General features: G+C 44.6%; 1 protein-coding gene across 21 annotated transcripts in view; it reads right to left on the bottom strand.

The window, feature by feature from the left end:
* SFI1 (SFI1 centrin binding protein) overlaps positions 1 to 27440 on the bottom strand; it is a 95584-nt gene that overhangs the window by 64541 nt on the left and 3603 nt on the right. For 3 of the 21 annotated variants that reach the window (XM_044929900.1, XM_044929902.1, XM_044929905.1), the window contains exons 1-4: positions 23694 to 23961; positions 21878 to 22007; positions 11889 to 12062; positions 10361 to 10432 (exon numbers count right to left, since the gene is read on the bottom strand). In XM_044929900.1, coding sequence (XP_044785835.1) covers positions 10361 to 10432; positions 11889 to 12062; positions 21878 to 21975 — 344 coding nt within the window. In that variant the 5' untranslated portion in view covers positions 21976 to 22007; positions 23694 to 23961. Of the gene's footprint in view, positions 1 to 10360; positions 10433 to 10977; positions 11007 to 11888; positions 12063 to 21877; positions 22011 to 23693; positions 23962 to 24120; positions 24689 to 27440 lie in introns of those variants that run through there. The other 18 variants (XM_044929909.1, XM_044929906.1, XM_044929913.1 and 15 more) reach the window with 13 other exon arrangements.

Genomic DNA, 27440 nt, shown 5'->3' on the forward strand with positions numbered 1-27440 from the left:
CCTGCCTATTTAACATATGCAGAGCACATCGTGCAAAATAGTAGCCTAGATGAAGCACAAGCTGGAATCAAGATTGCCAGGAGAAATATCAATAACCTCAGATATGCAGATGACACCATCCCTATGGCAGAAAGCCAAGAGGAACTAAAGAGCCTTTGATGAAAGTGAAAGAGGACAGTAAAAAAGCTGGCTTAAAACTCAACATTCAAAAAACTAAAATCATGGCATCCAGTCCCATTTCTTCATAGTAAGTACAAGGAGAAAAAGTGGAAGCAGTGGCAGATTTTATTTTTTTGGGCTAAAAAAATCACTGTGGATAGTGACTGCAGCCATGAAATTAAAAGACACTTGCTTCCTGGAAGAAAAGCTATAACAAACATAGACAGGGTATTAAAAAGCAGAGATGTAACTTTGCCGACCAAGGCCCATATAGTCAAAGCTATGGTTTTTCCAGTCATCATGTACAGATGTGAGTTGGATCATAAAGGAGGCTGAACGCCAAAGAATTAATGCTTTCTAACTGTGGTGCTGGAGAAGACTCTTGAGAGTCCCTTGGACTGTAAGGAGATCAAACCCATCAATCCTAAAGGAAATCAACCTTGAATAGTCATTGGAAGGACAGATGCTGAAGCTCCAATACTCTAGCCATCTGACGCAAAGAGCCAACTCATTGGTAAAGACCTTGATGTAGAGAAAGACTGAGGGCAGGAGGAAGAGACAGCAGAGGATGAGATGGTTAGGCAGCATCACCAACTCAATGGACATGAGTTTGAGCAAACTCCGGGAGGACAGGGGAGCCTGGCGTGCTGCAGTCGCAAAGAGTCAGACACAACTTAGTGACTGAACAACAACAAAGTGACCTCACAAAAGTAAAAACAGTTTTGGTGGCAAGGTGGAAAACCAAAAAGCCTCATGAGGTAAATTTGAGCCTACAAAAGAGGTGCTATAGAGCCTGGAGATGTTCAGGAGATGAGAGCTGAAGGGCAGCAAAGAGACAGAGAACTGGCTGCAGGAGGAAGCAGCATCAAAGAGATTTTTTTTTTTCCAGGATAGGAAAATAATAGCATTATATGCTGGTGCAAATGATCCAGTAAAGAGGGAAAAATTAATACAGAAAAGGGGGGGGGGGACTGCTAGTGTGGTGGCCTGGTGTAAGCACCGGAAAGTGCAGCGCCAGAAGATCTTGCCAGAGACGAGAACCTGGACAGTTCATCTGCCTCATGGTAGGGAAAGCAAGCCACGTGGCGACAGACGCTGGCCGTGGGGAGACGCAGTGATGGTCTCCTCTGTTACTTCTATTTTCTCAAGAAAATAGGATGTAAGGCCTCAGTTAAGAATGAGGAATAAATATTGATAAACTAAATACTCTAAATGGAAGTGATGTTTTTATCTACTTCCCAAATTAGCTGAGTAATTTTGTTCAGATCTTCTCTTCAGAAAGAGAAGTGACTACTTCCTACCTAAGATGGCCTTACCTAAGGACCCATACAATATTATTTTTGCCCTTACTAATTCAGTGGTTACTCTGGTTCCATATATTAATGTGGCTAAGTCACTTCAGTCGTGTCCAACTCTGTGCGACCCCATAAACGGCAGCCCACCAGGCTCCCCCGTCCCTGGGATTCTCCAGGCAAGAACACTGGAGTGGGTTGCCATTTCCTTCTCCAATGCATGAAAGTGAAAAGTGAAAGGGAAGTCGCTCAGTCGTGTCCGACTCTTTGCGACCCCATGGACTGCAGCCTACCAGGCTCCTCCATCCATGGGATTTTCCAGGCAAGAGTACTGGAGTGGGGTGCCAAGTAAAACATAAAACAACTATGGTTTATAGAAGTCAAAACATTCTCCAAGCACATAAAGGCATTATTCTCAAACTTCTGGTGTGATATCATTCTCTCCTAATGTTCCTGAAAGTGAGAAATAAATAATTCAATATGGGAAAAGACCAAAAAAAGGAGGGGGGGGATCAATACGCCCAACCTTGCCCAAAGTTATAACCCACTTGATTAAAAAAGAGTTTGCAAGTTGAAAATACCCACTCCATCACAAATTTCAAAGTCAATGAAAACACAGTATCAGAATTATAATTCTGGTAGATGCTTAGAGAACAAACTTTCTCAGTTTTACAATTTGAGAAACAGAGGCCCAGAGTTGTAACTTAATCCCAGATCAAGTGATTATCTAGGGTCTGGTTAAGAACCGAAACTCGGGTCTGCTAAAACCCAGCCCAGTATTCTTTCCTCAATCCCTGCCACCACTCAAGTGCAAAGAAAGGAACAAGAGTGCAACATGAATGCTCTGATGCAGAGAGGCAGATGTGGGTCGCAGATACCCCATACCCCCTGCCCAGCCTCTACTTCCTCACTAGCATCCACTAGAAAGGCTGGGAAGGTTTTTGTTCCAGCCTCTTCTGTAGCTAAAGAGTCCCGTGACAGAGCTCTAGCCAATGAGACAAAAGCAGAATGCAGCTGGGGGTTTTAGGCAAGTTTTGCCTTCCTGATAAAGAGACAGGTCTAGCTGATACCACCCTTCCTTGCTCTTTCTGTGCAAAGCCAGAACAGTCATCTCTGAGGATAAAGGGCCAATATGCTCAGGATGGTGAACTGCAAAGTATCTAAAAGTCTGAGTCTCTGATGACATCCCCAACAGCTGTTGTTCAGTCACTAAGTCATGTCCAACTCTATGCAACCCCATGGACTGCAGCACACCAGGATTCCTTGTCCTTCACTGTCTCCTGAAGTTTGCTTAAATTCACGTCCATTGAGTTGGTGATGCCATCAAGCCCTCTCATCCTCTGCACCCCCTTCTCCTTTAGCCTTCAATCTTTCTCAGCATCAGCATCTTTTCCAACCAGGCTGTGAGAAAAACCAAATCCTGATTTGCATAAGCCATCTTCTGACTTTCTCTAACTTGGAGTCAAATGCATTTCTAACACAATTAGCATCTCCCAATACTTGGTATATAAATAGATATTATTTGAAGAGGTTTCTAGTTAAATGAGTCAAATTTAAGTTATAAAAAAATTAAGCAGGAAAAGGATTTGGGGAAGAGCGTGAAGGCAGCCACATAGTTTTTCAATCTCTGAACCCTTATAAAACAGATAGAAACCATGCAGAAAAACCAAAAACTCATGTATCAACTTACAACAAAACCAGGTGACAAGGTAACTCTAAAAACCCAAAATGCAAGCAGGTGAGGACAAATCACCCAAGTCAAAGGACCACCATTCATAGAGAAGAAAAGTGGGGTCCTGGCCACAAGGCCTTTGTGTCCTTCATTTCTTTGATCGCAGGAAACAGCCTTCATTCAGCTCCATGATCTTCCCAGGTTCCAATGGGCAGATTCAAGCAGTCGTTAATCAGGGAAGGGAGAGGATAGGAGACCAAGGAGAAAAGAGCAGCCTTGCGGCAGGGTCCTGTTACCCCATCAAAGGACCCACATCTCTGAGCTGCTCTGTGGATATTAAAACCCACTTCAGGCGGAAGAAATTAATGACTAATACACAGCATGCAGACCCCAGACCAGCTGGACCTGAAGGTTGAGGATGTGGACTCCTACTTGCCGCACCACCAAGCCATCAGAAGAATGTCCACGAGCTGATCACACCCTCCTTGAACAATTATTATAAAACCTGTCACTGTCTTCCCCAAGTTGGGACACTTGGTTTTGTGGGATTAGCCCACTGTGTTCCCCTCTGCCTGGCAAAGCAATAGAGCTAACCTTTTCTGCTTCACCGGAATTCTGTGTCCAAGATTTGATCCAGCACCAGAGTACAAAGAAGCTGAGCTTTCATCATTGAAAGCAGCAATGAAGGTGGTATCTAAGGAGCCTGAGGACAGGAGAACCTAAATCAGCCAGTGAGTAGTCACTGCAAAATGTGGAGGCACAATTTGTGACCAGCAGCTGAAACACGGAGGAGTTTTGTGCTCTCCAAAATCACGGCTCACGTGAGAGCTGAAGGTGCTGACCTCAGATCCTACAGTACGAAACCAAGCTGACCTCAAAATCAGACAGGGATTCGTGCCGAGGAGGAACTGCTGGGAGCAGAGTAGATACTGAGCAGAAAAAGGACAAGGAGACAAGGAAACAGAGGATCAGATCAGGCGTGGTTAAGAGGAGCAAGCCTCTACACCTGTGGACACCACGAAAGGGACAGAAGAGGGAGCTCTGTGATATTCAGATCAGATCAGATCAGTCGCTCAGTCGTGTCCGACTCTTTGTGACCCCATGAATCGCAGCACACCAGGCCTCCCTGTCCATCACCAACTCCCGGAGTTCACTCAGACTCATGTCCACCGAGTCAGTGATGCCATCCAGCCATCTCATCCTCTGTCGTTCCCTTCTCCTCATGCCCCCAATCCCTCCCAGCATCAGAGTCTTTTCCAATGAGTCAACTCTTCGCATCAGGTGGCCAAAGTACTGGAGTTTCAGCTTCAGCATCATTGCCTCCAAAGAAATCCCAGGGCTGATCTCCTTCAGAATGGACTGGTTGGATCTCCTTGCAGTCCAAGGGACTCTCAAGAGTCTTCTCCAACACCACAGTTCAAAAGCATCAATTCTTCGGCACTCAGCCTTCTTCACAGTCCATCTCTCACATCCATACATGACCACAGGAAAAACCATAGCCTTGACTAGACGAACCTTTGTTGGCAAAGTAATGTCTCTGCTTTTGAATACGCTATCTAGGTTGGTCATAACTTTCCTTCCAAGGAGTAAGCCTCTTCTAATTTCATGGCTGCAGTCACCATCTGTAGTGATTTTGGAGCCCCAAAAAATAAAGTCTGACACTGTTTCCACTGTTTCCCCATCTATTTCCCATGAAGTGGTGGGACCGGATGCCATGATCTTTGTTTTCTGAATGTTGAGCTTTAAGCCAAATTTTTCACTCTCCACTTTCACTTTCATCAAGAGGCTTTTGAGTTCCTCTTCACTTTCTGCCATAAGGGTGGTGTCATCTGCATATCTGAAGTTATTGATATTTCTCCCGGCAATCTTGATTCTAGCTTGTGTTTCTTCCAGTCTGGCGTTTCTCATGATGTACTCTGCATATAAGTTAAATAAACAGGGTGACAATATACAGCCTTGAGGAACTCCTTTTCCTATTTGGAACCAGTCTGTTGTTCCATGTCCAGTTCTAACTGTTGCTTCCTGACCTGCATACAGATTTCTCAAGAGGCAGGTCAGGTGGTCTGGTATTCCCATCTCTTTCAGAATTTTCCACAGTTTATTGTGATCCACACAGTCAAAGGCTTTGGCATAGTCAATAAAGCAGAAATAGATGTTTTTCTGGAACTCCCTTGCTTTTTCTATGATCCAGCGGATGTTGGCAATTTGATCTCTGGTTCCTCTGCCTTTTCTAAAACCAGCTTGAACACCAGGAAGTTCACGGTTCACACATTGCTGAAGCCTGGCTTGGAGAATTTTGAGCATTACTTTACTAGCGTGTGAGATGAGTGCAATTAGGAAGCTTAACTAAAGCTCACTTCACTGTAAAAGTCCACAAAAATTAATTTCACATAAAAAAGAGCAACAGAAAAGTAACTGAGGTCAAATTCTATACAAAGTTACTGTAGGAGAAAAGGAGAGTAACAGGCCTATGGTCAAAAGATTCTTGACAGTCTCTTGGAAAGAAAGGAGATGAAACCAGTTAATCCTAAAGGAAATCAACCCTGAATCTTCATTGAAAGGACTGATACTGAAGCGGAAGCTCCAGTACTTTGGCCACCTGATGCGAAGAGATGACTTACTAGAAGAGACCCTGATGATGGGAAAGATTGAAGGCGGGAGGACAGAGGATGAGATGGTTGGATGGTATTATTGACTCAATGGACGTGAGTTTGAGCAAACTCCAGGAGATGGTGATGGACAGGGAAGCCTGGAGTTATGTGGGCCATGGTGTCACAGGTCTGACATGACAGAGCAACTGAACAACAACAACAGACAAAAAAATTATTCCAGAAAGACATGCCACAAAACAGGGGGGGAGGGAAACAAACAAGAAAACCACCAACCAAACCTATAACCTATCTCAAAATGAGCTAAAAGACTTAAAAAAAAAATAAATCCACACCCAGGTATATCATATTAAATCTTCAAGAAATAAGACAAACACTGAATCTTCAAAAGATCAACAGCATGGAAATGCAAGTCATGAGACAATGGAGTATCTTCAAAGAACTGGGGAGAAAACTGGTAACGTAGACTTCCTATAACCAGTGAGATATCTTTCAAAAATGAAAGCAAAGTAAAAACATTTTTAGACAAAATGTGAGAGGATTCATCACAAGCAGACCTACTTTTTGATCCCTGGTTTGGGGGAACTAAAATCCCACATGCTGCATGATGCGGCCAAAAGAAAAAAAATATTGTTCTGAAGATTTTAAAATGTAAACTGAATTAAAATACCTTACAGTAGGGCACATAAATGGGGACACCGACAGGCAGAATTAAAGTGATCAAAGGAACCTTGTTTGGGGAGAGGGTAAAAAAACCAATTAACATTAGACCTGAAAAAGTTAAACAAATCTGTTAGGGCAGTCAGGAAAAGAAGAATGAAAGAGTACATAAATTCCAAGCTAACACAGGGAAGATAAATAAAATATTCAACCGAGTTTAAAAAAAAAAGAAAGAAAAACAAAAGACTTCCTGTGTAAGCCTGATTAGTTCTCCCAGTGGCAACAAGAAAGACAGACACACAAAAAAGATTTCCTTGAAGGCTGAAGAGCTCCCCAGGCAGTAAAGGGCAGGGCAAGGTCCAAGGGAAGGAGGAGGAGAAGAGGTGGACTATGCCTTATCCCCAGGGCTGGGAGGAGCTGGGGCCACCCTGGGAGCGTCACTGGTAAAGACCCGGGGAGAAGATGGGAACAGCAAGGCCCTCCCACCAGGTATATAGGGAAAAGATTTCAGAGAACACAGACAAAAGCTGAATTTGTTTGAGAGACTCTGAATCAAGAGACCTTGGTTTTCCAGATCAGGAAAGCTACTCTGTCAGAAAAAGGAGAAGGCATAGCAAGGAGAGGGGGAAGGGGTGAGAACCTGTAACATTCCAGCTTTTAAAAACACATTATAGAACAGGAAAGACTAGCGATCTCTTCAAGAAAACTAGAGATACCAAGGAAACATTTCATGCAAAGATGGGCACAATAAAGGACAGGAAACATCATGGACCTAACGGAAACAGAGGATATTAAGAAGAGGTGGCAAGAATACACAGAAGAACTCTACAAAAAAGGTCTTAATGACGTGGATAACCAGAATGGTGCCATCACTCACCTTAAGCCAGACACCCTGGAGTGTGAAGTCAAGTGGGTCTTAGGAAGCATTACTAGGAACAAAGCTAGTGGAGGTGATGGAATTCCAGTTAAGCTATTTTAAATCCTAAAAGATGATGCTGTGAAAGTGCTGCACTCAATATGCCAGCAAATTTGGAAAACTCAGCAATGGCCATAGGACTGGAAAAGGTCAGTTTTTATTCCAATCCCAAATGCCAAAGAATGTTCTAACTACTGTACAATTGCACTAATTTCACACGTTACCAAAGTAATGCTCAAAATCCTTCAAGCTAGGCTTCAACAGTACACTTCATTTCACTGAAGTAAACACTAGTTCACTTCAACAGTGAACCAAGAACTTCTAGATGTACAAGCTGGATTTAGAAAGGCAGAAGAATCAGAGATCAAACTGCCAACATCCGATGGGTCATAGAAAAAGCAAGAGAATACCAGAAAAACACCTACTTCATTGCCTATACTAAAGCCTTTGACTATGTGGATCACAACAAACTATTGAACATTCTTAAAGAGATGGGAATACCAGACCACCTTACCTCCCTCCTGAGAAACCTGAATGTGGGTCAAGAAGTAACATTTAGAACCCTACATGGAACAACTGACTGCTTATCAAATGCAAATCAAAGCCACAATGCGGTACCATCTCACGCCAGTCAGAAGGGCTGCCATCAAAAAGTTTACAAACAGTAAATGCTGGAGAGGGTGTGGAGAAAAAGGAACCCTCTTACACTGTTGGTGGGACTGCAAACTAGTACAGCCACTATGGAGAACAGCGTGGAGATTCCTTAAAAAACTGGAAATAGAACTGCCTTGCTGCTGCTCAGTCGCTTCAGTCGTGTCCGACTCTGTGTGACCCCACAGACGGCAGCCCACCAGGCTCCCCGTCCCTGGGATTCTCCAGGCAAGAACAATGGAGTGGGTTGCCACTGCCTTATGACCCAGCAATCCCATTGCTGGGCATACAACCCGAGGAAACCAGAATTGAAAGAGACAGTGTACCCCAATGTTCATCGCAGCACTGTTTACAATAGCCAGGACATGGAAGCAACCTAGATGTCCATCAGCAGACGAATGGATAAGAAAGCTGTGGTACATATACACAATGGACTATTACTCAACTACAAAAAAGAATGCATTTGAGTCAGTTCTAATGAGGTGGATGAAATTGGAGCCTATTATACAAAGTGAAGTAAGTCAGAAAGGAAAACACCAATATAGTATATTAACACATATATATGGAATTTAGAAAGATGGTAACAACAACCCTATATGAAGGACACCAAGAGACACAGATGTAAAGAACAGACATTTGGACTCTGTGGGAGAAGGCGAGGGTGGGATGATTTGAGAGAATAGCACTGAAATATGTATATTATCATATGTGAAATAGATGACCAGTCCAAGTTCAATGCAGGAAGCAGGGCACTCAAAGCTGGTGTGCTGGGACAACCCAGAGGGATGGAATAGTGAGGGAGGTGGGAGAAGGGTTCAGGACAGGGGGACACATGTACACCCGTGGCTGATTCACGTCAATCGACGGCAAAAACCACCACAACACTGTAAAGCAATTAGCCTCCAATTAAAATAAATAAATTTTTTTAATCTAAAAAAAAAATTGGGAAAGGAATACAACAAGGCTGTATACTGTCACCCTGCTTATTTAATTTATATGCAGAGTACATCATGTGAAATAGATGTACTCTGATGAATCACAAGCTGAAATCAAGATGGCTGGGAGAAATATCAAGAACCTCAGATATGCAGATGATCCCACCCTAATGGCAGAAATCAAAGAGGAACTAAAGAGCCTCTTGATGAAAGCGAAAAAGGAGAGTGAAAAAGCTGACTTAAAATTCAACAACAACAAAAAAAGATTAGAGCATCCGGTCCCATCACTTCAAGGCAAACAGATGGAGAAAAAAATGGAAACAGTGGCAGACTTCATTTTCTTGGGCTCCAAAATCACTGTGGATGATGACTGCAGCCATGAAATTAAAAGACGCTTGCTCCTTGGGAAAAAAGCTATGACAAACCTAGACAGCATATTAAAAAGCAGAGACATCACTTTGCCAAAAAGGTCTGTCTTGTCAAAGCTATGGTTTTTCCAGTAGTCATGTATGGATGTGAGAATCAGACCATAAAGAAGACTGAGTGCCAAAGAATTGATGCTTTTGAACTGTGGTGCTGGAGAAGACTTTTGAGAGTCCCTTGAACAGCAAGGAGATCAAACCAGTCAATCCTAAAGGAAATCAACCCTGAATGTTCACTGGAAGGAGTCATGCGGAAGCTGAAGCTCCAATACTTTGGCCACCTGAAGCAAAGAGCTGACTTGTTAGAAAAGACCCTGATACTGGGAAAGATTGAAGGTGGGAGGAGAGAGGGGCGACAGAGGACAAGATGCAAAGGATGGCATCACCGACACAACAGGCATGAGTTTGAGCAAGCTCTGGGAGATAGTGAAGGACAGGGAAGCCTGGTATGCTGCAGTCCACGAGGTCGAAAAGAGTTGGACATGATTTAGCGACAGAATAACAACAACAACATCCTCATTAGTTCTCAGTTCTGTGAAACATTCCCTACACTGGCCCCTCCTGCAGTGTCCTGACCCCAGTGTCTCCCCCGTGTGGTCCACTCTGGGCACTGCAGCCACAGTGATCTTGACCAACACCCACAGCAGTAGGCGGCAGCCTAGACAAACTGAAGCTGTGGGACTTACACTTGACTATATTTCACGCCCCTTGACAGCGTCAACTTTTCCCTAGGCTCTGCCCCAGACCAAGTCAATCTGTTAGTCTCAACAGGGACCTGAAAGAGCTCATTTGCTTCTCCAGGGCAAATACTTCTTCCCCGAGAGGGTCTTAGCTGTCCTAGTTTATTTGTGATTCCTTTATAATATTCATTCAGTCAGACTAGTAAGTGTTAGGCTACCATTATCATCCTCCCCTCCTGGCGGCCAGGGAGGAGCAGAGAGGGAATGCAACACACGCCAGGATGAAGGTTATACACAGGCTTCGTGCAAAACAGAAACCCAGGATGAAACTCAGGGGAAGTCTGGTGTTCTGAGCTAATACTACCTGGCTTTAGAGGGAAACACTCTTCCAAAAGTCATTCGAATCCACAAATGAAAGTACTTTCTGGCCACGCATCTGAAAGAAGGAGAGAAAGGACATACACATTTAAGAACTCCATCTGGTTTGTATCATTAAATTTCTGGAAAGGAGACGGAAACTTAATGGTCTCGGGGGTGGGATGCTAGCGTGAGTCGAAGGTGAATCATAGATAATCCTGCATCAGACAGAAAAAAGGGGAATTTGCTGTATGGTGCAGGGAGCTCAGCCTGGGGCTCTGTGACAACCTAGAGGGGTGGGATGGGATGGGGTGGGAGGCGGTAGGGAAGTTCAAGAGGGAGGTGATATATGGACACCTGTGGCTGATTCATGTTGATATATGGCAGAAACCAACACAATATTGTAAAGCCAATTATTCTGCATTAATATAAATTTTAAAAAAATAGCACAAGATGGGACAGATTTTAAAAGCTAAAATTGAGCAGATTATTTTTAAAAAATACTATTAATATATCTGTCCATAAAGACTTCAGAATTGAGGAACAGGAAGTATACGCTAGTGCTTTTGTTCACATTCTTCCTGCCCAAAACACCTGGCAAAGGCCTGGCAAATGCCCACTTACCCAACAAGGTTCATCTTCAATGCTCACTCCTATGTGAAGCTTTCCTGGGCTCTCCCCAACCAAACAGAGCAAGGAGCTTGGTACTCTCAGCCCTGCTCCAGCCCCCAGAGTAATGTTATAATGCAGAATCCCAGGAAACCGCTCGCAGGGTGCCCGTCATTCCCTCTGCACTCTGAGCCTGAGAGCAGGGACCGCGGCTCATAGTATCCCTAGCACGCTACCTGGAGCACACAGGAAAGTGAGCGTGTCTTGGCCAGTTAACCTCCAGGTTTAGCCTGGAACACTCTCCTTCCTCCTGCCCTTTATCTGCCTTAATCTTACTTATCCTTCAGGACTCAGCTAAACTCCACCTCTCCAGGAAGTCATCGCTGGCAATGCCGGGCTGGTGCACTGTTCTCGCCCCATGGGCCTGGGGACCACATCCGCCCTCCTCACAGCACTTACCACACTTCACTGTTGTGGCTTGTCTGCCAAGCCCACTTGACTTTACACTTCCGTGAGCTCTTACACTAGGAACGTCATATTCACCTTATACGCTCAGCATCTAACACCACACCTGGCCAGGCAGGCACCTGATAACTCTTTGCTGAATAAACAAAAGGAGGCCTTTCAAAGACCTAATCAAGAATAGCAGAAAATGATCATTTTCTTGGATCACGTTTAGACTTTTTCTGGGAAGACTCTTTATAGCTTACACATTGTGGGGCACAAGTGGAGACCATGAATGAAAACACTCAATGATGGCTTTTACATTTGCAGATTCCTAAATATTCTGAACATTCTGTCCTGGCGAACAGGCATTGCGGTCTCCAATTAACTGAGATAAGAGAATAAGAATCACCCCCTTGTTTTAACCAAAAAGGGGGAACAATGGCCAAGTCCCTGAGGCAGGGAACCCCTGGCAAGCTCACCTGACACGCAGTTCTCTTAGCCGGCCCCTTCGGGTCCGGGCCTGCGAGGGATGGTATTTCACTGGGTGACTGGCCCTAGATACCTCACTCCGGCTCCCAGAGAATGCAGAGGGCTTCTTTGTGGACAGTATCTTTGGAGAATAAGGTTTCTTTACTGCACTGTCCCTAAAAGACCTCAAATTTGAGGAGAAAAGGAGAGAACCAAATTATCTCTGCACGTGATGCAAATATCTTTAAACATACAAGTGAAATTAAAAAGATAAGCTCATCGAGACAGAAAGGTAATAACTCTACTTCAAAGACAATAAACTGCCCAATCTCTGACAAAAACACCCACCCTCCAGGCTTCCCTGGTGCCTCAGTGGTAAAGAATCCGCCTGCCAATGCAGGAGACATGGGTTCGGTCCCTGGTCCGGGAAGATCTCACATGCTGCAGAGCAACTAAGTCTGTTGTGCTCTAAAGCCCAGGAGCCACAACTACTGAAGCCCAAGCACCCTAGAGCCCGTGCTTCACGACAAGAGAGGCCACTGCAATGAGAAGGCTTTGCACCGCAATTACAGAATAGCCCTCGCTCACAGCAACTAGAGAAAAGCTCGTGTGCATCAACAAAGACCCAGTGCAGCCAAAAAATAAATAAAAATTATTAAAATAAACAAAAAAAAGAAATGCCCACCCCATCTGGAGGTGGGTACTGCTAGATCAGCTCTAGGCAGAAGCTACAGAGCTGCAGGGCACCTTGGAGACCTCAGTCCTAACACATACTTCTTTAAACGTGTCATTCAAGGGGAATCATTTTCAAGTTAGAAACAGGTTTCTTCATGCAGAAACAACTAGGAATGATTTCCAGGTTATGCAACTTTTACATCAATGTGAAACTACACACCTTGACGAAACACTAAATTTATGACTTTTAATCCCATTTTAGGAACATTAGGAGATTTTCTTATTGGTATGAACTCATGATTCTGGAAAATCCCATGGACGGAGGAGCCTGGAAGGCTGCAGTCCATGGGGTCGCAAACAGTCAGACATGACTGAGCGACTTCACTTTCACTTTTCACTTTCATGCATTGGAGAACGAAATGGCAACCCACTCCAGTGTTCTTGCCTGGAGAATCCCAGGGATGGGGGAGCCTGGCGGGCTGCCGTCTATGGGGTCACACAAGAGTCGGACATGACTGAAGCGACTTAGCAGCAGCAGCAGCAGCATGATGTTTAAAAACACATGTCAGAGATCCGCCTGCAGGAAATACCTGGTGGCAACAACATCCCACCAGCAATGAGCAAACGTAAAGCTCAAATACTGTTTCTAAAATGTCACTGCCTACTAAGAGGAAGCAGCAGTGCCTGGAAATACGGCTGACTTTCAGACCTGAGACAAGAAAAATACAAGACAAACTGCACTATCTTACTGGATCAGTAAAGAAATGTTCAAAGAATGACAGGAGAATGTCGAAAGGACACAGGAACCAGCCGAAAAGGGCTCCCACTGGCCAAATCTGGGACAATTTTGACAGTAACAGACTAAAACCCACTGAATAAAACAGGAATCCACAAATCCATAGTGAAGTAAGTAAATGAGTAAATAAATAGATGAAAAAAAAATGGGAAGCTCTACTCTGCAGTAGAATACAACTAATAAACTCTTAAGAACCATCACAGGAATAACTGACTCAGCTAAGAATCATCAATGGATGTAAAAACAAGTGGGTGCTGATGAGAAATAGGCTATTAATGTAGTTTCAACATCAGATCAGATCAGTCGCTCAGTCGTGTCCAACTCTTTGTGACCCCATGAATCGCAGCACGCCAGGCCTCCCTGTCCATCACCAACTCCCGGAGTTCACTCAGACTCAGGTCCATCGAGTCAGTGATGCCATCCAGCCATCTCATCCTCTGTCGTCCCCTTCTCCTCCTGCCCCCAATCCCTCCCAGCATCAGAGTCTTTTCCAATGAGTCAACTCTTCGCATCAGGTGGCCAAAGTACTGGAGTTTCAGCTTTAGCATCAGTCCTCCCAAAGAAATCCCAGGGCTGATCTCCTTCAGAATGGACTGGTTGGATCTCCTTGCAGTCCAAGGGACTCTCAAGAGTCTTCTCCAACACCACATATCTCCCCACAAAACACTTATTCACTTCTTTATAGTGGAGAAACCTGACAGATATCATCTATACCAAGTGATAAAAGTTAACATCAATGGTAATAGGACCAAATCTCCTGATATTGATGTACTGAGAACACAGCATCATTTCTGTGAAATTCTTGCCAAAAATACATAACTTGAATTCATCATGAAGAAACACTGAACAAATTCAAATATATGCATAAAAGGTAAGCTAAACTCTTCAAAAATGTTAGGTCATGGAAGATAAGGAAATACTGAGAAATATTTCCAAATTAAAGGGGACTAAAAAGACAAAATGAGGGACTTCCCTGGTGGTCCAGTGGCTAAGACTGTGCTCCTAATGCAGGGGGCCCAGGTTCAAACCCTGGTCAGGGAGTTAGATTCCACATGCTGCAACTAAGACCCAGCAGAGCCAAATAAATGAATAAATATTAAAAAGACAAAATGAAAACGGAAGTTTTTCTTACATTTTGTTGTTTTCTTTCTGCTGTAAATATCATTTTTGGGACAACTGACTTCAGTTTACTCACAAAGGGCCCAGGGGAGGGAGGAAACACATAGTTTGATTCTCACTGTTTGTGGTAAGTTCTATAAAGCCACCATAAGCACTGAGCTAGTGAATATACTGAACCACTGTCCCTACAGGAGAACACATAGCTAGCTTCCTGCCAGTCTTTAAAAGCATCCTCATCGGGACTTCCCTGGCAGTCTAGTGTTCAAGGCTCCATGTTGCCACTGCAGGGGGCATAGGTTTGATCCCTGGTAATGGAACTAAGATCCTGCATGCCAAAAAATTATCATCAACTAATCAATACGGAGCCTTATTTTCTGTGTGCCTGTGTTTAAAGACACCATACTTAATACATATGGAGAGTCTTTAACATTGAACTCACAGCCAACAGCCCTGTAAGTCATGCTTGGACAAAGTGTATCTAACATACACTTTTTAAAAAAGTTATTTCCGGCTGTGCTGGGTCTTCACTGCTGTGCATGGGCTTTCTCTAGTGGCAGCCAGCAGTGGCTCCTCTTCATTGCAGTGCACAGGCTTCTCCTAGCAGGGGTTTCTCTTGTTATGGAGCACAGGCTCTAGAGCGTGGACTCAGTAGCTGGGGCGCACGGGCTTAGTCGTCCCGTGACACGTGGAATCTTCCCAGACTAGGATCGAATCCATCGTCCCTGCACTGGCAGGCAGATTCTTAACCACTGGGCCACCAGGAAGGCCTACACTTTCTTTTTTATTTTTGGCCTCGTCTCAAGGCCTGATCTCAAGGCCACATCTCAAAGACCCTGATCCTGGCAAAGACTGAAGGCAGGAGGAGAAGGGGACGACAAGAGGATGAGATGGATGGATGGCATCACCGATTCAACGGACATGAGTTTGAGCAAACTCAAGGAAATGGTGAAAGACAGGGAAGCCTGGCGTGCTGCTGTCCATAGGGTCGCGAAGAGTCAGACACGACTGAGCAAATGGACAACAACAAACAAGGCATGCAGGATCTTAGTTTCCCAACCAGGGATTGAACCCGCACCCCCAGCACTGAGAGGGTGGAGTCTTAACCTCTGAACCGCCAAAGAAGTCCCCTACATTTTCTTCCTAAGGTACATCACAGTCTTCCTGCACCAAGGAACACTAGACAGAACTTCAGTGCTCTGATTAGGGGCCACTTCAAACAGCAAAACCGTCAACAGAAAGCACAAACTGTGAAAAGATGGCAGTACACAGACTGGAAAAGGGTCCTCACCTACAGGATGAGCTGAAACAAGAAGGCAGAGCGTGGCCGTGTTTGGGTTCAGCCAGAAGCATGTGCATCAGGGACTAAAATGCTTTGCCCCTCTGCACGTGTCTACAAATGACATGAAAACACTGAGAGGAGACAGACAGACGACAGAGATGGGGGGAGGAGAGAAACAGGAGCAGATGAATGTGGTAAAAATGTCAACAGGAAAACCTGGGATGAGAAAGATATATAGTTCTTTGTCCCAATCTTGCAATGTTTCTCTAAATTTGAAATTATTTCAAAATAAAACATTAACAAAAAATTTTAAAAGGAGGCTTTCATCCCACTCCTTTTACTATAAAAATAAAAGATGCTCTAAAAATGTTAAGAGCCTATGAAACAGCAAACTGATGGAAAAAGGGCTAGGTCACTGCGCTTTTGAAGTCCTGTTACGTCATCAAACAGGTCATCAGACGGGGAGGCCCACGCCTGAAGTCATCCCTGCCCACTGTTCTCTCCTTTCATCAGACTCTGGGCTCCCCCTCACCAGCTAGTGAGTCAAGCAGCAATGAACTATTTGCAGCTCTGTAAGTTTAAAGATCGTAAGGATACCAACTCTGGGGTAAGTGAAGTAGCCCCAGAAATCTAAGCTATTCTAACACTGAAAGGAAGAGATCACAAACTGAAGCCACAGATTTGTCTCCGTACATATATGCCTGTTTCCTATCACAAGGCCTCATGATGAAAGGAACCACTTTTATCTGCTAATATATACTCAGCCCCTAACACACTGCCAGGCACTCACAGTAGGTAGACATATAAAATGTGTTCACTTATGGAACAAAGGAAAGGCAGAAGGAAAGAAAGATGAAACAGAAGGCACTTCAAAAACAATACCAGAAACCCAACAATCATGAGGAACAGGGAGGAGCCTGGTTTAATTCAGAACACAGGAATACAATTGCTTTTTTTAAAAAAATGTCAATGGGAGGATGATGATTAGCCAAGAAACACAGAAAAATAGAAGTGAGGAGACAGAATCTGAAAATGTTCATTCAAAAGGGACAAGGAGAAAAGACAAAAACTCTAATTCAAAAAGATACATGTACCCCAATGGTCAAAGCAGCAATATTTACAATAGCCAAGACATGAAAGAAGCCTAAATGGCGATCGACAGATGAATAGATAGACAAGATGTGGTACATATATATACAATGGAAAATTAGTCATAAAATCAAATGAAATAATGCCATTTGCAGCAACATGGATGAACCTGGAGATTCTCAAACTAAGTGAAGTGAGGCAGATAAATTATCATACAATATCACTCACATGGGGAATCTAAAATATGATATAAATGAACTTATTTACAAAACAGAAATAGATTCACAAATACAGAAAACTTGGTGTTACCAGAAGTGAAATGGATAAATTGCGAGTTTGGGAGTAACAGATACACACTACTATAAAATAAACAAGGACAAACTGTATATAGCACAGGGAACTATATTCAATATCTTGTAATAACCTCCAATGGAAAAGAATATGAAAAAGAACATATACATATGTGTAACTTAATCACTTTGCTGTACACCTGAAACACACACACTGCAAATCAACTATACTTTGACTTTTTTTTTTCGACTTTTTTAAAATTAAGAAAAATTTAAAAAACAAAACAGTGCCCAGGGGAAGGCATGCCCTGACCAATTCATTTAACTATTTACTTGGCAGGTGCGCCCTGCAGTGTTCGTTTATTCTCTCAGCATCAAGGACCTACTGTAACACGCTCAGCAACACAGTACAGCCTGGGGCTTGCTGTCATTGCTGTTGTTCAGTCACTCAGTCAGGTCCAACACTCTTCAACCCCATGGACTGCAGCACGCCAGGCTTCCCTGTCCTTCAATATCTCCTGGAGCTGCTCAAACTCATGTGCATTGAGTCAGTGATGCCATGCAACCATCTCATCCTCTGTGGCCCCTTTCTCCTCCTGCCTTCAGTCTTTCCCAGCATCAGGGTCTTTTCTAATGAGCCAGCTCTTCGCATCAAGTGGTCAAAGTATTGGAGCTTCAGAATCAGTCCTTCCAATGACTATTCAGGGTTGATTTCCTTTAGGAATGACTGGTTTGATCTCCTTGCAGTCCAAGGGACTCTCAAGAGTCTTCTCCAACATCACCAAAAGCAGCAATTCTTCGATGCTCAGCCTTCTTTATGGTCCAACCCTCAAATCCATACATGACTACTGGAAAAACCATAGCTTTGACTATGCGGACCTTTGTCAGCAAAGTAATTTCTCAGTTTTTTAATATGCTACAAAGACAAATGTGTATTCAGTGTGTTTCTCATGTCTTACAATGAGAAAACAAGAATATCGACAGCTTACAGCAAGCATAGGACACTGACACGCTCCCAGTATTTATCCTCTACTTGGCTGCACACATGGCTGCCCAGTATAAGGGCTACATTTCTGAGGCTCCCCTACTTCTACCTTCTAAAATTAAGTTCTAAGAGGATGTATAGGGGCTCATCAGGTGACAGGTTCCTGCGATCTGCCTTAAGGGCCAGCCAATGCACACTCTGTCTTCCTATCTTCCTCCTACCTGCTGCTCGGAATGGCTGCGCGCTTGAACCGGGAGGATGAGGACCTCTCAGAGATGGCGGTGCGGACAGGGGGAAGGTCCTGGGTCCATAACAACCTTACTGAACATAATCATCGTAACCACCTGCCTCCAGACTTCCTATGTGTGAAAGGAAAATCACTTCCATCTCATTTAGCATCCATTACTTTGGATTTCGGGCTTCCCAGGTGGCTCAGGGTAAAGAATCAACCTGCCAATGCAGGAGACATAGGTTCAATCCCTGGGTCAGGAAGATCTCCTGGAGAAGGAAATGGCAACCCGATCCAGTATTCTTCCCTGGAGAATCCCATGGACAGAGAAACCTGGTGGGCAACAGTCCATGGGGTTGCAAAGAGTTGGACACAACTCAGCAACTAAACAATAACAACAACTCTGGATTTCCTGAACCTGACCCAAACTAACAGAGCTGGACAGCTGCAAACAGAGTATGAGGCATAGAGTGGTGAGAAATGAGGCTAGAAAATGGTCTGTGGAGACGCCTTGAAGGCAAAGCAAATGAGCATGGACTGGAGCCCAAAGGCAACAAGAGTCACAGGAAAGTTCTAAGTAGGGAGGGGTGACACAGTCAGAATTGAATACTCTGCACTCATCCTGGAGGTGATGTATCAACTATGTTCCCACACTGTGATTTCAAACTTCCTAAGAAAACTTCAGAATATAATATGGCTTCCGGCTGCAGGTAGGCATACACTGCTGGTTTCCCTAGTTATTTCTCATTGTAAACAAATAAACTGGTACTTCATGCACTGAAATGAATGGAAGTAATTGGCATGCTGACAGGTACATCAGTTTAGAAAGCACAAGCCCATCTCCAAAAGACTCAGGGACCATTCTCTAAATTGAGGGTGTGGGTGAATCAGAAGTTCTACAGCCTTATGAGAATTTACACTCTGGGTTCTAAGAGGGTCAGGGAATCATAAGCCTTACAACTGGTTTAAGGCGACTGTGGAATAGTAATGCACCAAAGAGAATAACAAAGGGAAATGCAAACCCTTTAGGAAGGAAGGCACCTTCATAAACCTAGAGACAGTCCTGTAGTGTGTACCGGGTCCAGCATGCAAAGAAGCTCGACTCCGCGTAAGGTAACAGAAACAACAGATCCACAAAGGCTTCAGATACTAAAGAGATGTATATCTGTGTATGCTATACATGTATATTCACATACATACACATACACTTTTTATTCACTCAGAGAGAGTTTACTGGACACTTAAGAGTTTCTCAAGAGTTAATGGTGTATCAAGAGGACAATGAGAATACCAATCATTAAATGCCACGAAAAAGGTAAACTTAGTGTGTTATGGGAACATCCACACTGGGTGCCTAATCCACACTGGGGGGGAGGGGGAACAGGATGGGAAGAGGCTTCCTCGAGATGATACTGGACCTGAGTTTGGAAATATGAGTAGAAACTAGTCGGGAGTTGGGAACTGGAAAGAGCTGGTGTGAATACTAGGTATGAGCAGTGTAGACATTCAAGGAGAGTAAAGGAACGTCAAGGAGTCCTGCAGGACTCACACGGTGGATCTCAGACTGCTTTACGGCAGAATACCTAGGGAATCCATTCTCCTATCAATGCTTCCCATCCTAAAGCTGCAGAGTGTTTGAGGAAACAGAGTTTCAATTTAAGGCCATGGTTAATTTGTTTCAGAAGCTAAAGGCAGGCAGGCCTGACAAGCTCTCTACCGATCACTGCTAAACACTGTCAGGGCATGGATTCAGCTTTTGAGGATGGATCCTCAAAAGCTGTGGGATCAGCAGGGGTAAGACCTCAGCAGCTGTGCTGGGAGCTCCATGACCCTACTCTAAGAAAAACTTGATTAGAGCAGGGAGAGAAATTTGACTTACATTGGACCAACCAGATTCATTCTCCTAGAACTGAATTTTGAGCTGAGACACAGTCTGTACAGGACATGGGGGCTGAAGTACAAAGATGGCACTACTCAGGAGGAAGGGACCAAACACTACTGAATAGGTCTCTCCAGCTACGCTGGCTTCCACCTTGCCCAAGACCTAGTAGATTCTATTTAAAAAAAAAAAAGAAAGAAAGAAAGAAACTTCTGTATGGGGATTTCCCTGGTGGTTCAGTGGCTAAGACTCCGTGCTACCAATGCAGGGGGCCCGAGTTCAATCCCTGGTAAGGGACTTGGATCCTACATACTGCAACTAAGACCCAGCATAGCCAAATAAATAAACAAAAACCTTCTGTATGTTAGTTAGGATGCAAGGTTGCTTGCTCCTTGGAAGGAAAGCTATGACGAGCCCAGACAGCGTATTAAAAAGCAGAGACATCACTTTGCCAACCAAGGTCCGTATAGTCAAAGCTATGGTTTTTCCAGCAGTCACGTATGCATGTGAGTACTGGACCATAAAGAAGGCTGAGTGCCAACGAATTGATGCTTTTGAATTGTGGTGCTGGAAAAGACTCTTAAGAATCCCTTGCACTGCAAGGAAATCAAACCAATCAATCTTAAAGGAAATCAACCCTGAATAGTCATTGGAAGAATTGATGCTGAAGCTCCAATAGTTTGGCCACCTCATGCAAAGAGCCAACTCATTGGTAAAGACTATGATGCTAGGAAAGACTGAAGCCAAAAGGCATCTTGCAGGGAGGGAGCCAAGGGGATAAACAGTCTGGCCTCACTTTCCTCTCTCTCTCCTCACTATCTTCTACCAGGACCTCACTGGTCAAATTCAGTGGAAAGCCCTGGGTTATACTGAAGATAGCCAGCACAAAGAGGTAAGTCCCTAGCTCACATACTTCCGAAGTCTGAACATGAGCCTTAAGACTAGAACTGGCAGCTCAAATTGCCAACTCTTCCTGCTTCTCTCAGCGTGCTGACCTGCGTACAGGGTCCCAGCCTTTGCAGCGTGCAGACTGCAGCAGCTGCCACTATAACCTCAGCACCAGGTGGGTCTCACTCTTCAAAGCCTGTCCCAGCTTTAGAGGAAAACCTCTGATTGGCCCCATGCAGTCACATGCCCAGCCCTGAACCAATCCCTCTGTCTTAAGGGGCAGGATACTCATGAAGGGCCAGGTGCAAGTCACCACTGTGAATCCGAGGTTTGTTAGTAAATTGTAGTCTCTTTCTTGTAAATTCCCTTTTTCCTTGGCTAGCCAGAACTGAAGTCTCTTATTTTCAATCAAAAGAACCTTAGTGCAGGCTGAAAGCAGCCACGATCCAAAGGAGGAGAAGGAGAAAGCTAGCCTCAATATAACTTCTCAGGAATATCATCCTTATTTCTGCTCAAAGTAAGAATTTTAATGATGGATATCTCCACACACCCAAAATGGATTCTGACTGTAACATAAAGTACAAAATGTGCATTATACTCTATAGCCTAGATGAGAAACCCAAAATATCAACAAAAAACTGTTACTCACTACTCCTGATTTTAGGAAAAAACTACATTTTAAGAATTTATTATTTTCACACAAAAAATATTTACAAGCTTTTAAATAAGCCATAATTTCAGTTATCTTTTTTGTCAAGTCTCATCACTCACCTGGAGTCAACCTTCCTCTCCATTCTCTGCTTAATCTTTTTTTGCTGAAAATTCAACCAGTGGCTTGATGCACACTTTTCAGTAAGCAGATTCTTCATGAATCAAAAATTAGTGATCTGTGCATGGAATACTAGGAAAATTAGAAAATAAGACAAGCATTAATTCTCAGAAAAAATGATGGGATATACAAGAGAGGAAGAGCTGCAGCAGTCTACTTGGTTCAGCATGCGCCTTCCCAGATGGCCCAGTGGTAAAGAACCCGCCTGCCAACGCAGGAGACTTGGGTCGCATCCCTAAGTTGGGAAGATCCCCTGGAGAAGGAAATGGCAACTCACTCCAGTATTCTGGCCTGGAAAATTCCACGGACAGAGGAGCCTGTCAAGCTCCAGTCTACGGAGTTGCAAAGAGTCAGATACAACTGAGCAACTGAGGGCGTGCGCAGGCACATACATTTGGTTCAACAGTGAATATTTGTTATTTAACGTAAACACTATTAACAACAAATTACCACATAACCACGTTAATGGGATGAGGAAAGAAAAACTGAGCTAAGTACTTACTTCCCATGAATAATGGTTGACACAAGGTGTAAATTTAACAAATCAAAAAATATCACCTATAAGGTCATTTACTTCCAATTTACAAGTAACATGAGGATGAACACAAGAATGGAAACTGGAACTGCAGCCTGGAGACTATTTTCTAATATAAGCTTTCAATATTAATTTTCTTTTGGCCCTGCCAGGCGGCATATGGGATCTTAGTTCCTGGGCCAGGGAGGATGGAACCTGCACCCCGGAAATTGGAAACTCAGAATCTTAACCACTGGACTGCCAGGAAAGTCCCAATACTAATTTTTTAATACACATGTTAATTTGAAAAATGCAAATCCAAGAGTAACTTAAAGAAGTTTCTACAGTATTCTGCAGCTTCTAACAATAACTGAGAAATGAGCGATCTTGCTAAAGAAAAGCAAGGAAATACCTAAATTTATATGTCAAGTTGCAGAATAAATTTCAACTACTTCTTCCAGGAAGCCTTCCATGACACCTCCAAGCCTTGTGCTTCTATGGCACTTAGGTGGGTACCATGCCACCTAGAAAGTCTAGATTAGAGTCAAAATAGCATTCATGGAGCGGGTACTCTGTGCCAGGCACAGTATCAATACTGAGCACTTTTCATCAACTAGTTGCTTTAACACAACCACCTCAACAGATGGTAACCATCTTCATTTTATAGATGAAGGGCCCACATCATCACTAAGTGGTACAGCTGGGGCTGGTACACAGGGACCTAACACCATTCGCTCAACAAATATTTACTATAATCCAGAGGTTAACAATAAACCTGAACTGCCTCCCATCAAATAAAAACAGCACCACGAGGCTTCCCTGGTGGTCCAGTGGTTAAGAATCGGCGTCCCAATGCAGAGGGCCTGGGTTCCATCCCTGGCCAGGGAACTAAGATACCGCATGCCACCAGGCAACCATAGAAAGCTCGAGCGCCGCAACGAAGACTCAGTGCAAACAAAAATAAACAAGTAAATTAATTTTAACTAAAAAAAAAAAAAGCAAGCACTAATCTCCCACTTGCGGGTGTTCGCCCAATTGGCCCTCGGGGCTCTGGTGTGGCCCCTAAGTTCTGCAAACCCTCCCTGCTCGCTCGGCCACACAGCAGGGAATTCGAATTCGCGCGCGCCAATGAATCCGGCACCGACGCGGCACACGCACCCGCCCGGGTTCACCTGACGCGCGGGGAGGACGCGGGGCGAGAAGCGACGACGCCGGGCGCCGTCCTGCGCACCCTTTCCACTCACCTACCCTCTCCCACTTCAGCCCTGCGGGGAGGCAGCATCACCTGCACTTCCAGAGGAGGAGGAAGCGGACGCGCCCACAGAGTAGTCACCGACCGGGCTCGGAGGGACGTGCCCTCGCCTCTGGGCTCCGGCCGCAGAGGCCGAGCCCTCCCGCCTCAGAGAAGTCTCGGGAGACACGGCCCCAAACCCTCGGGCCGTCGCGGCCCGTGCCCGCCACCCCCTCGCTTCCCGCGCCTCAGGACGCAAGTCTCGCGCCGGCCCCGCCCCCCGTCTCCACGACAACACTGCGTGCGTGAGGGACGCCCCGCCCGGGACCCGGAGTTCGCGCAGCCTCAGTGCGGCAGAGGACGCGCCCACCCCCACCAGCCAACGCCGCCTCTCTGTATCCGAAACGCGAGTTAGCCATGAGTTGCGTGGAGAGACGCACCTGCTTTGGGCGGCCCCACGGAGGCCTCGGTGCTTCTGTGGCTTGCTCGCTTCTTCTCTCAGAGCTCAGCTTTCTACCGCTTTTGGACAGGAGCGGTGGAAGCTGTTTCACTTGTTTTACGATATCGATGTTGGTTTGAACCTGTTTTGAGTGGATTCCCGAGTTACACTTCGCGGGGCAGGCACTAGAGACGAGCGAGGCTCCTGCGTGGAGGCCGGCGGGAGGGGACCGAGGTCGTCCTTCAGCCACCTCCGGCCTCGCGCGTGATGGGCGGCACTGTTCCACGGTTCCCGGGGAACAGTGAGCCGGTACCGAAGCGCGCGTGCGTGCAGTGGGGAGATTGTCAGCGAGGACTGCGTGGGTGAGGGCACATGGTTGCCCAGCCGGGGAATTGAGATTATCCCAGGTTGATATCGTCTCTTAACCATTACTTTTAAAACGTAACTAACAAGCATTAATTATTAGTATCGCATAAACAGCCGTTAATTTTAAAATTTCGGCCCACTCATTATCTTTTTAACATGGGGATGGGAGACGTTAGGTAGGGCATTATTTTTTAATTGAAGAATAGTTTATGTACAGTGTTAATAGTGTCAGGTGTACAGAGAAATGATTCAGGTATATATTTTCAGATTCTTTTTCATTATAGGTCATTAAGGTAGGGCATTTTTGAATCCTTTCCTTCTGTGTTTTGTAAAACATTTAAAGCACCTGAGATTCCTGGTGGAGAGCGGAAAACAAAGGCTAGCATTATGAATATAAATGCTCGAGACATTTTACGTTAAAAACATGAGGAAAAATAAGTTGAGTGCTTTGGGATTAGAATCACAGGTAATTTGCATTTTTGCTCTAGTTTCTACTTATGTCAGTTTTTGTAATTAAAAGTGTTTAAAAGGAGAAGGTCCACTTTAGGGGGACACGGGACAATCTTTTTATCTGATGTAGCCAAGTATTTTTTAAAATAATTTAGTGACGTTCAAAAATCTTAATTAACATGGTAACTAGTATTTACTTACTGTACTTTTATAAGTATTAATATTTATGTAAATGTTTATGCAAATTACAACCATCCAGGAAGATAAATCAGTAAGTATGCTTTTTAAATGATTTATTAATATTTTTTCATGTGCATTTACCACCGTTGGTTTTGACTGGTTTATGAAGGAATTAAAGCCATTTCTATTTGAATTATAATAAAATAATTAGTCCTCTTGGGAAGGATTAATCAGAATAACAAGAGATAGTGCAACAGCACTTGGTGGTGTCAGACTCCTTTAAGTACTTTGCATATATAAAGTCAAAGATGTAAGGTGCCAGGAAGGGTTTGTTGCTGCTGCTGCTGCTAAGTCGCTTCAGTCATGTCGAACTCTGTGCGACCCAGTGGATGGCAGCCCACCAGCCTCCCCCGTCCCTGGGATTCTCCAGGCAAGAACACAGGAGTGGGTTGCCATTTCCTTCTCTAATGCATGAAAGTGAAAAGTGAAAGTGAAGTCGCTCAGTCGTGTCCGACTCCTAGTGACCCCATGGACTGCAGCCTACCAGGCTCCTCTGTCCATGGGATTTTCCAGGCAAGAATACTGGAGTGGGGTGCCACTGCCTTCTCCAGGAAGGGTTTAGGCTCTGCAAATAACTTGCTGTATGGTCTTACAGAAGTCCCTTAATAATGCCTTTGTAGTCCCCGAGTACTACAAAATCACTGCAAATGGTAACTGCAGCCATGAAATAAAAAGACGCTTACTCCTTGGAAGAAAAGCTATGACCAACCTAGACAGCATATTCAAAAGCAGAGACATTACTTTGCCAACAAAGGTCCGTCTAGTCAAGGCTATGGTTTTTCCAGCGGTCATGTATGGATGTGAGAGTTGGACTGTGAAGAAAGCTGAGCGCCGAAGAATTGATGCTTTTGAACTGTGGTGTTGGAGAAGACTCTTGAGAGTCCCTTGGCCTGCAAGGAGATCCAACCAGTCCATCCTAAAGGAAATCAGTCCTGAATGTTCATTGGAAGGACTGATGTTGAAGCTGAAACTCCAATACTTTGGCCACCTGATGCAGAGAGCTGACTCATTTGAAGAGACCCTGATGCTGGAAAAGATTGAGGGTGAGAGGAGAAGGGGACGACAGAGGATGAGATGGTTGGATGGCATCACCGACTCAATGGACATGAGTTTGAGTAGGCTCCAGGAGTTGGTGATTGACAGGGAGGCAAGTCACTTCAGTCATGTCCGACTCTGTGCGACCCCATAGACGGAAGCCCACCAGGCTCCCCCGTCCCTGGGATTCTCCAGGCAAGAACACTGGAGTGGGTTGCCATTTCCTTCTCCAATGCATGAAGTGAAAAGTGAAAGTGAAGTCGCTCAGTCGTGTCCGACTCCTAGCGACCCCATGGACTGCAGCCTACCAGGCTCCTCCGTCCATGGGATTTTCCAGGCAAGAGTACTGGAGTGGGGTGCCCATGGGTTGCAAAGAGTCGGACATGACTGAGCAACTGGACTGAATCCTTGAGTACATGATGCCACAGCTGTGAAACTGTTCAAATCCTATTTTCTTGGAACTAGGGAGTACCCTTGGAGACAAAAGCTGATTAGGAAAAAGCCCATTTAGAAAGGTGGAGAGCAGTGGAGATGTAATCCCAACTTTATGAGTTGAGGCTGCTCTCAAAATTTCTAGGTTTCTAATTTCCATTTGCTTCTGTGCTGTTCTTGAACTGCTCATTTCCCCAACGGACTATAAAACAAGAATTTGAACCTAAACCAAGATTTTACAAATAATCTATAAGTAGAATAAATCACTTATCTCTTTCTTACTCTCTCAAAGGGATTTCCCATACTGATACTTGAAAATTCATTTTAGTTGCAAAGGAGGCATTTGGAATTACAAATTATCATTTCTGCCAAAGAGAATAACATTCAAAAGCTACAATGAAACAAAGATTTGCAAGCATCTAGCTTTACATGCGGAGAAGGCAATGGCACCCCACTCCAGTACTCTTGCCTGGAAAATCCCATGGATGGAGGGGCCTGGTAGGCTGCAGTCCATGGGGTCGCTAGGAGTCAGACATGTCTGAGCGACTTCACTTTGACTTTTCACTTTCATGCATTGGAGAAGGAAATGGCAACCCACTCCAGTGTTCTTGCCTGGAGAATCCCAGGGACGGGGGAGCCTAGTGGACTTCGGTCTATGGGGTCGCACAGAGTCAGACATGACTGAAGCGACTTAGCAGCAGCAGCTTTACATGAGAAGGCAATGGCAAGCCACTCCAGTATTCTTGCCTAGAAAATCTCATGGACGGAGGGCGAGCTTGGTAGGCTGCAGTCCATGGG

Source organism: Bubalus bubalis, chromosome 17 (genome assembly GCF_019923935.1).
Source record: "Bubalus bubalis isolate 160015118507 breed Murrah chromosome 17, NDDB_SH_1, whole genome shotgun sequence".
NCBI lineage: Eukaryota > Metazoa > Chordata > Mammalia > Artiodactyla > Bovidae > Bubalus > Bubalus bubalis.